The sequence below is a fragment of the Oncorhynchus mykiss genome, chromosome 23, assembly GCF_057628025.1.
Source record: "Oncorhynchus mykiss isolate SJ-2025 chromosome 23, ASM5762802v1, whole genome shotgun sequence".
NCBI classification, from domain to species: Eukaryota; Metazoa; Chordata; class Actinopteri; order Salmoniformes; family Salmonidae; genus Oncorhynchus; species Oncorhynchus mykiss.
The window spans coordinates 60,065,609-60,077,500 of NC_143044.1; the positions used below are offsets into that span (position 1 = coordinate 60,065,609).

Genomic DNA, 11,892 nt, shown 5'->3' on the forward strand with positions numbered 1-11,892 from the left:
GGGTAATGGAGTGAGAGTCTGGCTGGGGTTCATGCTGCAAATATCACGTTTCTTCAATTTGCTGTTGTTGTTGTAACGTCTGCAAATCTGTTTACGCGACAAAATGAACTATGATTTGATTTGATTTGTTGTGCCACTTCAATGATATATCTGTAGCAGTAAAAGGAAAACAATATTTCTATCAATTGGCGTTGAATGGGATGTAGCCAGCTACCTTTCTAGTCCAGATAGCACAGAGTCATATGCTACAAGTCATTCCTATAAAAGTCATTCCTATACATGTTATTTCTGCACAAGTTATTCCGAAACAAGTAATTATTATACAAGTCATTCCTATACAAGTCATTCCTATGCAAGTCATTCCTATACATGTCATTCTTATGTTTATCCATCTCTCTTATATCCTCTATTCTCTCTCCTTCCTCCTCCCTCCCTCTCGCATATCCACTATTCTCTCTTCTTCCACCTCTCTCTCTCCCTCTCTTAAATCCTAAATTCTCTTCTTCCACCTCTCTCTCTCCCTCTCTTAAATCCTACATTCTCTTCTTCCACCTCTCTCCCTCTCTTATCCTATTTCTCTATTCTTCCACCTCCCTCCCTCTCTTATCCTCTATTCTCTTCTTCCACCTCTCTCCCTCTCTTATCCTATTTCTCTATTCTTCCACCTCCCTCCCTCTCTTATCCTCTATTCTCTTCTTCCACCTCCCTCCCTCTCTTATCCTCTATTCTCTTCTTCCACCTCCCTCCCTCTCTTATCCTCTATTCTCTTCTTCCACCTCCCTCCCTCTCTTATCCTATATTCTCTTCTTCCACCTCCCTCCCTCTCTTATCCTATATTCTCTTCTTCCACCTCCCTCCCTCTCCCATATCCTCTTTGTTCTATTCTTCCACCTCCCTCCCTCTCCTATATCCTCTATTCTCTTCCTCTGAGAGACTCTGACTCTGTCAGCACCATGTAATACCAGGGGGTGTCCTCTTCCTCTTCCGCTGAGATACTGTCAGCACCATGTAATACCAGGGGGTCTCCTCTTTCTCTGAGATACTGTCAGCACCATGTAATACCAGGGGATGTCCTCTTCCTCTGAGATACTGTCAGCACCAAGTAATACCAGGGGGTGTCCTCTTCCTCTGAGAGACTGTCAGCACCATGTAATACCAGGGGGTGTCCTCTTCCTCTGAGATACTGTCAACACCATGTAATAACAGGGGATGTCCTCTTCCCCTGAGATAATGTCAGCACTATGTAATACCAGGGGATGTCCTCTTCCTCTGAGATACTGTCAGCACCATGTAATACCAGGGGATGTCCTCTTCCTCTTAGATACTGTCAGCACCATGTAATACCAGGGGGTCTACTCTTCCCCTGAGATACTGTCAGCACCATGTAATACCAGGGGGTCAACTCTTCCTCTGAAATACTGTCAGCACCATGTAATACCAGGGGGTCAACTCTTCCCCTGAGATACTGTCAGCACCATGTAATACCAGGGGGTCTACTCTTCCCCTGAGATACTGTCAGCACCATGTAATACCAGTGGGTCTACTCTTCCCCTGAGATACTGTCAGCACCATGTAATACCAGGGGGTCTCCTCTTCCTCTGAGATACTGTCAGCACCATGTAATACCAGGGGGTGTCCTCTTCCTCTGAGATACTGTCAGCACCATGTAATACCAGGGGGTGTCCTCTTCCTCTGAGATACTGTCAGCACCATGTAATACCAGGGGGTGTCCTCTTCCTCTGAGATACTGTCAGCACCATGTAATACCAGGGGGTGTCCTCTTCCTCTGAGATACTGTCAGCACCATGTAATACCAGGGGGTGTCCTCTTCAGTTGGCCTTAACGTTTTGTATATCATATGAATACGATTGAATGCAAATAGATTGTTGGCCTATCCTGAAGTCTCATAGTGTTTCTCCACTTCACAGGACTGGCCACGTGTTGAGGCTGGTCAGTTTATGTTGAATAATACATGTGATGTTGTTTTTAGTTTATTCTACAATAGATGAATGTAGACCTATTGCATTTGTAGAGCAAATCAGACCGTGTGCGTGAGTACAGGGCAGAGGATGTTTTCACTTAGAGCTTCAAGGAGACACGGCGGGTTCATGAGAACACCCACCAGGACTGCTTTTTACACACCCACCAAGGACTGCTTTTTACACACCCACCAGGACTGCTTTTTACACACCCACCAGGACTGCTTTTTACACACCCACCAGGACTGCTTTTTACACACCCACCAGGACTGCTTTTTACACACCCACCAAGGACTGCTTTTTACACACCCACCAGGACTGCTTTTTACACACCCACCAGGACTGCTTTTTACACACCCACCAGGACTGCTTTTTACACACCCACCAGGACTGCTTTTTACACACCCACCAGGACTGCTTTTTACACACCCACCAGGACTGCTTTTTACACACCCACCAAGGACTGCTTTTTACACACCCACCAAGGACTGCTTTTTACACACCCACTAAGGACTGCTTTTTACACACCCACCAGGACTGCTTTTTACACACCCACCAGGACTGCTTTTTACACACCCACCAGGACTGCTTTTTACACACCCACCAGGACTGTTTTTTACACACCCACCAGGACTGTTTTTTACACACCCACCAGGACTGCTTTTTACACACCCACCAGGACTGCTTTTTACACACCCACCAGGACTGCTTTTTACACACCCACCAGGACTGCTTTTTACACACCCACCAGGACTGCTTTTTACACACCCACCAGGACTGCTTTTTACACACCCACCAAGGACTGCTTTTTACACACCCACCAAGGACTGCTTTTTACACACCCACCAGGACTGCTTTTTACACACCCACCAGGACTGCTTTTTACACACCCACCAGGACTGCTTTTTACACACCCACCAGGACTGCTTTTTACACACCCACCAAGGACTGCTTTTTACACACCCACCAGGACTGCTTTTTACACACCCACCAAGGACTGCTTTTTACACACCCACCAGGACTGCTTTTTACACACCCACCAGGACTGCTTTTTACACACCCACCAGGACTGCTTTTTACACACCCACCAAGGACTGCTTTTTACACACCCACCAGGACTGCTTTTTACACACCCACCAGGACTGCTTTTTACACACCCACCAGGACTGCTTTTTACACACCCACCAGGACTGCTTTTTACACACCCACCAGGACTGCTTTTTACACACCCACCAGGACTGCTTTTTACACACCCACCAGGACTGCTTTTTACACACCCACCAAGGACTGCTTTTTACACACCCACCAAGGACTGCTTTTTACACACCCACCAGGACTGCTTTTTACACACCCACCAGGACTGCTTTTTACACACCCACCAGGACTGCTTTTTACACACCCACCAGGACTGCTTTTTACACACCCACCAAGGACTGCTTTTTACACACCCACCAGGACTGCTTTTTACACACCCACCAAGGACTGCTTTTTACACACCCACCAGGACTGCTTTTTACACACCCACCAGGACTGCTTTTTACACACCCACCAGGACTGCTTTTTACACACCCACCAAGGACTGCTTTTTACACACCCACCAGGACTGCTTTTTACACACCCACCAGGACTGCTTTTTACACACCCACCAGGACTGCTTTTTACACACCCACCAGGACTGCTTTTTACACACCCGCCATATCGGCGCGGCAGGGTAGCCTAGTCCGCCAAATCGGTGCGGCAGGGTAGCCTAGTCCGCCAAATCGGCGCGGCAGGGTAGCCTAGTCCACCAAATCGGCGCGGCAGGGTAGCCTAGTCCGCCAAATCGGCGCGGCAGGGTAGCCTAGTCCGCCATATAGGCGCGGAAGGGTAGCCTAGTCCGCCATATAGGCGCGGCAGGGTAGCCTAGTCCGCCCTATAGGCGTGGCAGGGTAGCCTAGTCCGCCCGATATATGCGCGGCAGGGTAGCCTAGTCCGCCATATAGGCGCGGCAGGGTAGCCTAGTGGTTAGAGCGTTGGACTAGTAACCGAAAAGTTGCAATTTCAAATCCCTGAGCTGACAAGGTACAAAGCTGTCGTTTTGCCCCTGGACAAGGCAGTTAACCCCACTGTTCCTAGGCCGTTATTGAAAATAAGAATTTGTTCTTAACTGACTTCCCTAGTTAAATAAAAGGTTAAAAAAAAAATCTGCTTTTTTACATTTTTTACACACCCACCTTAACTGCTTTCAAGTCGACTGTCTCTTACGGCTGCTGAATAAAATATTAAACCAGAATGACCTCTGCTGGGAGAGGCTGTGTCTGAAATATATTATTCAAGTCCTCTAAGTGTACTCTCTCCTCTCTCTCTCTCTCTCCTCTCTCTCTCTCTCTGTCTCTTGCTGCAGCGCAGATAAGCGCTTATAACGGCGCGCCTTTGCGGACGGCGAATGTAAAGACGGATTGACGTCCGTAAGGAGCGCTTCTGGAGAAGCACATGGTCTCGTTAACGAAAGACAACACTTCGCTAGTCTGTAAATTCCTTTTTTTTGGAGGAACTCCCTAACTGTTGTCATCGGAAGGAAAATAAACGACCACGACTACCTATTTCAATGTAGTTAATGACACGTTTACTGGTCAAATTGTGGGGCTTCTCTCCAAAGTGCTTGACGCGCTTTTAACATCGTTGGATGTAAACGTCTGTTTCAGGGGAGTCTGAGGTTGCTGGAGCGGAGCGGGTGAGGACTGAGAAGGATTTCCTAACCGTCTCTCTTTCCTCAGACTTGATCATATTTCACGAAGTCCTTTGGGTGTTACACATCAGCTGTTCCACTGTATATTATGGTCGTGCTGCCGTGAGACAGTTGGATAGTCTCGACCCGTTCGTTCATCCGCTGCAGTACACCAGCACAATGACCTACCGGCGGACCTACCGGAGTCAGACCTACCGGAGTCAGACCTACGGGAGTCAGACCTACGGGAGTCAGAAGTTTACCGTGTTTTTGATAGCTCTTCACGTCTTGTCAATTACAATATGCTTCGGTGAAGATGTGCGCTCCTCCAACAAGACCACTGAAGGTAAGAAGTGGAGACCGAATGAAATGTATTTTGACAAATGCATTATTTCTTCTTGGCTTTGCAAAGAAAAAAGGCGCTAGATTTTAAAAGATGAATCAAAGAAAACATTTATTTAAAAATATGAATCTGACAACTATATCTGACATTTCCCCCTGGGCAAACACTGGTTGAATCAACGTTGTTACGACGCAATTTAAATGAAATAACGTTGAACCAACGTTGAATTGACATCTGTGCCCAGTGGGTTCAGTCTTTTGTATGTTTGGTTTCTATGTAACAGTATAACTTTAGACCGTCCCCTCGCCCATACCCGGGCGCGAACCAGGGATCCTTTGCACAGATCAACAACAGTCACCCACGAAGCATCTTTACCCATCGCTCCACAAAAGCCGCGGCCCTTGCAGAGCAAGGGGAACCACTACTTCAAAGGTCTCAGAGCGAGTGACGTCACCTGATTGAAACGCTATTTAGCGCGCACCACCGCGAACTAAGCTAGCCCTTTCACATCCATTACATCTGCATCATTCTTTAAATCAGTGAAATCAATACGCCGGCGTTATAAACACTTGGTTATAACACTCATATAATGTACGACGACGCCCTGCTATAATATACAATCAGAAAATAACTTGGGTAAGGTGTCATTGGAGCAAGGTGCCAGATTTATGCAATTGTGAATTGTAAAACATTTAGTAATTAAGTAGACGGAGAGATTTCAGTTTCACTGATGATATTCTATTAAGATGAAGGTCTCACAACCATCTTAAAACCATGACAACTTTAGTAGAATTATAGTTGAAAGGTAACTAAGATCAAGAGCATAACACATCAATCACATCTTATTCAGATGGTTTAGAGGAGCAGAGCAGACGGACAGACCTTTAGGAGAACAGAACAGACAGACAGACCTTTAGGAGAACAGAACAGAGCAGACAGACCTTTAGGAGAACAGAACAGAGCAGACAGACAGACCTTTAGGAGAACAGAACAGACAGACAGACCTTTAGGAGAACAGAACAGAGCAGACAGACCTTTAGGAGAGCAGAACAGACAGACAGACCTTTAGGAGAACAGAACAGAACAGATAGACAGACCTTTAGGAGAACAGAACAGACAGACAGACCTTTAGGAGAACAGAACAGAGCAGACAGACAGACCTTTAGGAGAACAGAACAGAGCAGTCAGACAGACCTTTAGGAGAACAGAACAGACAGACAGACCTTTAGGAGAACAGAACAGACAGACAGACCTTTAGGAGAACAGAACAGAGCAGACAGACCTTTAGGAGAGCAGAACAGACAGACAGACCTTTAGGAGAACAGAACAGACAGACAGACCTTTAGGAGAACAGAACAGAACAGATAGACAGACCTTTAGGAGAACAGAACAGACAGACAGACCTTTAGGAGAACAGAACAGAGCAGACAGACAGACCTTTAGGAGAACAGAACAGAGCAGTCAGACAGACCTTTAGGAGAACAGAACAGACAGACAGACCTTTAGGAGAACAGAGCAGTCAGACAGACCTTTAGGAGAACAGAACAGAGCAGACAGACAGACCTTTAAGAGAACAGAACTGTGACATCCGTCCCACCTTATTCAGATGGTTTAGAGAGTCACTGTGTTATTGAGATGCTACAGTAACTGTGTGTGTGTGTGTGTGTGTGTGTGTGTGTGTGTGTGTGTGTGTGTGTGTGTGTGTGTGTGTCTCAGCATTTCCCTCTGTACCTTTTGACCAGAGGTAGACCCTCCTTAGCCTAAGGAGAGCACTATCTGAGAAAATGCATACATTGATATCACAGTGTGGAGTGTGCACCGTGTATGTGCCTGTGTGTGTGTTTGTGCATGTGTGTATGTGTGTGTGTGTGTGTTTAGGGGAAGCTTTCACTTCTGTGAGGTGTTTCTTATCAGGATAGCAGATCAGAGCAGTCAGACAGATAGATCAGGAGAACAGAGCAGAGAGACAGACCATCAGGAGAACAGAGCAGACAGACAGACCATCAGGAGAACAGAGCAGACAGACAGACCATCAGGAGAACAGAGCAGACAGACAGACCATCAGGAGAACAGGTTGGAGGAAGAGAAGAGAATGGAGGATGGAGGAGGAGGAGAGGAAGAGAGAAGAGGTTGGTGGAGAGGAGAGGAAGAGAGAATAGGATGGTGGAGGAGGAGAGGAAGAGAGAAGAGGAGGAGGAGAGGAAGAGAGAAGAGGTTGGTGGAAGAGAGGAAGAGACAAGAGGATGGAGGAGGAGGAGAGGAAGAGAGAAGAGGATGGGGAGGAGGAGAACAAGAGAGAAGAGGTTGGAGGAGGAGGAGAGGAAGAGAGAAGAGGTTGGTGGAGAGGAGAGGAAGAGAGAATAGGATGGTGGAGGAGGAGAGGAAGAGAGAAGAGGAGGAGGAGAGGAAGAGAGAAGAGGTTGGTGGAAGAGAGGAAGAGAGAAGAGGATGGAGGAGGAGGAGGAGTGGAAGAGAGAAGAGGATGGGGGAGGAGGAGAAGAAGAGAGAAGAGGTTGGTGGAGGAGGAGAGGAAGAGAGAAGAGGATGGGGGAGGAGGAGAGGAAGAGAGAAGAGGTTGGTGGAGGAAGATTTCATTTATTTATTCCCAGTTTATTACCTAAGGCATTTCCTGTTGTGGCATGACGAACTCATCATTAACCACATCATCATGCCCATTGTGTTGTGAGAACCTGGACAAAGCAGCGTTTAACAGGAAGTACATACCTGGTCAATGGTCGTTAAGGGGCTCGCTTGTTAAGGGCTGATTAGGGGAGAGATGCCCCCTGGGTAAACTGCTGGGAACAGGTGATTATAAACAAACAAGAGGAGACTGGATAGAAGCTGGCTGTGTGTGTGTGTGTGAGTGTGAGTGTGAGTGTGTGTGTGTGTGTGTCTGAGAAGCATTGTGAAAGCATGCTGTAGTGGAGTAATGCTGACTGTGAACCCAGCACGGTGTCTGTCTTCAACATCTCATATAAAAGGGAAATGAGTGGAAATCATTAGTGAAGTAACTCATTTATGAGTTGTGTGTGTGTGTGTGTGTATGTGTGTGTATGTGTGTGTGTGTGTGTGTGTGTGTGTGTGTGTGTGTGTGTGTGTGTGTGTGTGTGTGTTTGTGAGACTATTTCTGTTTCCTTTTTATTCTCTGATGAGAAACTCTGTCAGCCAGGAACTCAAGGTTGTTAGACACTGTCTGGTGTGTTTCTGTCCTGATGGTTTCATCCTGTCCTGTCTGGTGGTGTGTCTCTGTCCTGTCTGGTGGTGTGTCTCTGTCCTGAAGGTTTCATCCTGTCTTGTCTGGTGGTGTGTCTCTGTCCTGTCTGGTGGTGTGTTTCTGTCCTGAAGACTTCATCCTGTCCTGTCTGGTGGTGTGTCTCTGTCCTGTCTGGTGGTGTGTTCCTGTCCTGTCTGGTGGTGTGTGTCTGTCCTGAAGGTGTCATCCTGTCTTGTCTGGTGGTGTGTCTCTGTCCTGAAGGTGTCATCCTGTCTTGTCTGGTGGTGTGTCTCTGTCCTGAAGGTGTCATCCTGTCTTGTCTGGTGGTGTGTCTCTGTCCTGAAGGTGTCATCCTGTCTTGTCTGGTGGTGTGTCTCTATCCTGAAGGTGTCATCCTGTCTTGTCTGGTGGTGTGTCTCTGTCCTGAAGGTGTCATCCTGTCTTGTCTGGTGGTGTGTCTCTGTCCTGAAGGTGTCATCCTGTCTTGTCTGATGGTGTGTCTCTGTCCTGAAGGTGTCATCCTGTCTTGTCTGGTGGTGTGTCTCTGTCCTGAAGGTGTCATCCTGTCCTGTCTGGTGGTGTGTTTCTGTCCTGAAGGTGTCATCCTGTCTTGTCTGGTGGTGTGTCTCTGTCCTGAAGGTGTCATCCTGTCTTGTCTGGTGGTGTGTCTCTGTCCTGAAGGTGTCATCCTGTCTTGTCTGGTGGTGTGTCTCTGTCTTGAAGGTGTCATCCTGTCCTGTCTGGTGGTGTGTTTCTGTCCTGAAGGTGTCATCCTGTCCTGTCTGGTGGTGTGTCTCTGTCCTGAAGGTGTCATCCTGTCTTGTCTGGTGGTGTGTTTCTGTCCTGGCTGGAAGCACTTGATCTGATGGATGGATGTGTCCCAAATGACCCTATGGCCAAAAGTAGTGCACTACATAGGAGGGCTCTGGTCAAAAGTAGTGCACTACATAGGAGGGCTCTGGTCAAAAGTAGTGCACTACATAGGAGGGCTCTGGTCAAAAGTAGTGCACTACATAGGATGGCTCTGGTCAAAAGTAGTGCACTACATAGGAGGGCTCTGGTCAAAAGTAGTGCACTACATAGGAGGGCTCTGGTCAAAAGTAGTGCACTACATAGGAGGGCTCTGGTCAAAAGTAGTGCACTACATAGGAGGGCTCTGGTCAAAAGTAGTGCACTACATAGGGAATAAGGTGCTATTTGGACCGTGACCCTTAGTGTGAGACTGTGTTTACTAGCCAGCTGTGCTGTTTCCTTCAGCCAGACTCACGTTCTCTGCTTAGACAGCTGAGGAGAAACCACATGGCTGAAGCAAAAGAAAGATGAATTGGAATTGAAGGGTGTCATTTATTTATTTGAAGGATCTGCTTCCAAACGCATTATAAATATTATATAAATATTATCACAAAATAATACACTTGCTGCTCCTGATGAAATATATGATTTCTGGTTCTCATAATAAATGTTTCATGGAACAAATGGTGATCTGGAGTTTCTAGCAAGGTTGGGGAGGAACTGGAGTTTCTAGCAGGGTTGGGGAGGAACTGGAGTTTCTAGCAGGGTTGGGGAGGGACTGGAGTTTCTAGCAGGGTTGGGGAGGAACTGGAGTTTCTAGCAGGGTTGGGGAGGAACTGGAGTTTCTCGCAGGGTTGGGGAGGAACTGGAGTTTCTAGCAGGGTTGGGGAGGAACTGGAGTTTCTAGCAGGGTTGGGGAGGAACTGGAGTTTCTAGCAGGGTTGGGGAGGGACTGGAGTTTGTAGCAGGGTTGGGGAGGAACTGGAGTTTCTAGCAGGGTTGGGGAGGAACTGGAGTTTGTAGCAGGGTTGGGGAGGAACTGGAGTTTCTCGCAGGGTTGGGGAGGAACTGGAGTTTCTAGCAGGGTTGGGGAGGAACTGGGGTTTCTAGCAGGGTTGGGGAGGGACTGGATTTCTAGCAGGGTTGGGGAGGAACTGGAGTTTCTAGCAGGGTTGGGGAGGAACTGGAGTTTCTAGCAGGGTTGGGGAGGAACTGGAGTTTGTAGCAGGGTTGGGGAGGAACTGGAGTTTCTAGCAGGGTTGGGGAGGAACTGGAGTTTCTAGCAGGGTTGGGGAGGAACTGGAGTTTCTAGCAGGGTTGGGGAGGAACTGGAGTTTCTAGCAAGGTTGGGGAGGAACTGGAGTTTCTAGCAGGGTTGGGGAGGAACTGGAGTTTCTAGCAGGGTTGGGGAGGAACTGGAGTTTGTAGCAGGGTTGGGGAGGAACTGGAGTTTCTCGCAGGGTTGGGGAGGAACTGGAGTTTCTAGCAAGGTTGGGGAGGAACTGGAGTTTCTAGCAGGGTTGGGGAGGAACTGGAGTTTCTAGCAGGGTTGGGGAGGAACTGGAGTTTCTAGCAGGGTTGGGGAGGAACTGGAGTTTCTAGCAAGGTTGGGGAGGAACTGGAGTTTCTAGCAGGGTTGGGGAGGAACTGGAGTTTCTAGCAGGGTTGGGGAGGAACTGGAGTTTCTAGCAGGGTTGGGGAGGAACTGGAGTTTCTAGCAGGGTTGGGGAGGAACTGGAGTTTCTAGCAGGGTTGGGGAGGAACTGGAGTTTCTAGCAGGGTTGGGGAGGAACTGGAGTTTCTAGCAGGGTTGGGGAGGAACTGGAGTTTCTAGCAAGGTTGGGGAGGAACTGGAGTTTCTAGCAGGGTTGGGGAGGAACTGGAGTTTCTAGCAGGGTTGGGGAGGGACTGGAGTTTGTAGCAGGGTTGGGGAGGAACTGGAGTTTGTAGCAGGGTTGGGGAGGGACTGGAGTTTCTAGCAGGGTTGGGGAGGAACTGGAGTTTCTAGCAGGGTTGGGGAGGAACTGGAGTTTCTAGCAGGGTTGGGGAGGAACTGGAGTTTCTAGCAGGGTTGGGGAGGAACTGGAGTTTCTAGCAGGGTTGGGGAGGAACTGGAGTTTCTAGCAGGGTTGGGGAGGAACTGGAGTTTCTAGCAAGGTTGGGGAGGATCTGGAGTTTCTAGCAGGGTTGGGGAGGAACTGGAGTTTCTAGCAAGGTTGGGGAGGAACTGGAGTTTCTAGCAGGGTTGGGGAGGAACTGGAGTTTCTAGCAGGGTTGGGGAGGAACTGGAGTTTCTAGCAGGGTTGGGGAGGAACTGGAGTTTCTAGCAGGGTTGGGGAGGAACTGGAGTTTCTAGCAGGGTTGGGGAGGAACTGGAGTTTCTAGCAGGGTTGGGGAGGAACTGGAGTTTCTAGCAGGGTTGGGGAGGAACTGGAGTTTCTAGCAGGGTTGGGGAGGAACTGGAGTTTCTAGCAGGGTTGGGGAGGAACTGGAGTTTCTAGCAGGGTTGGGGAGGAACTGGAGTTTCTAGCAAGGTTGGGGAGGATCTGGAGTTTCTAGCAGGGTTGGGGAGGAACTGGAGTTTCTAGCAAGGTTGGGGAGGAACTGGAGTTTCTAGCAGGGTTGGGGAGGAACTGGAGTTTCTAGCAGGGTTGGGGAGGAACTGGAGTTTCTAGCAGGGTTGGGGAGGAACTGGAGTTTCTAGCAGGGTTGAGGAGGAGCTGGAGTTTCTAGCAGGGTTGGGGAGGAACTGGAGTTTCTAGCAGGGTTGGGGAGGAACTGGAGTTTCTAGCAGGGTTGGGGAGGAACTGGAGTTTGTAGCAGGGTTGGGGAGGAACTGGTGATGATCTGTAGTTTC

General features: G+C 48.5%; 1 protein-coding gene across 1 annotated transcript in view; it reads left to right on the top strand.

Annotated features, from left to right (window-relative positions):
- Nucleotides 1-4,242: 4,242 nt before the first annotated feature.
- The window catches only part of LOC110510837 (disintegrin and metalloproteinase domain-containing protein 12), a 226,301-nt gene continuing 218,651 nt past the window's right edge, over nucleotides 4,243-11,892 (top strand). The window contains exon 1 of the mRNA XM_090217802.1: nucleotides 4,243-5,032. Within this exon, the coding sequence (XP_090073928.1) occupies nucleotides 4,867-5,032 (166 nt within the window). The 5' untranslated portion in view covers nucleotides 4,243-4,866. The remainder of the gene's footprint in view (nucleotides 5,033-11,892) is intronic.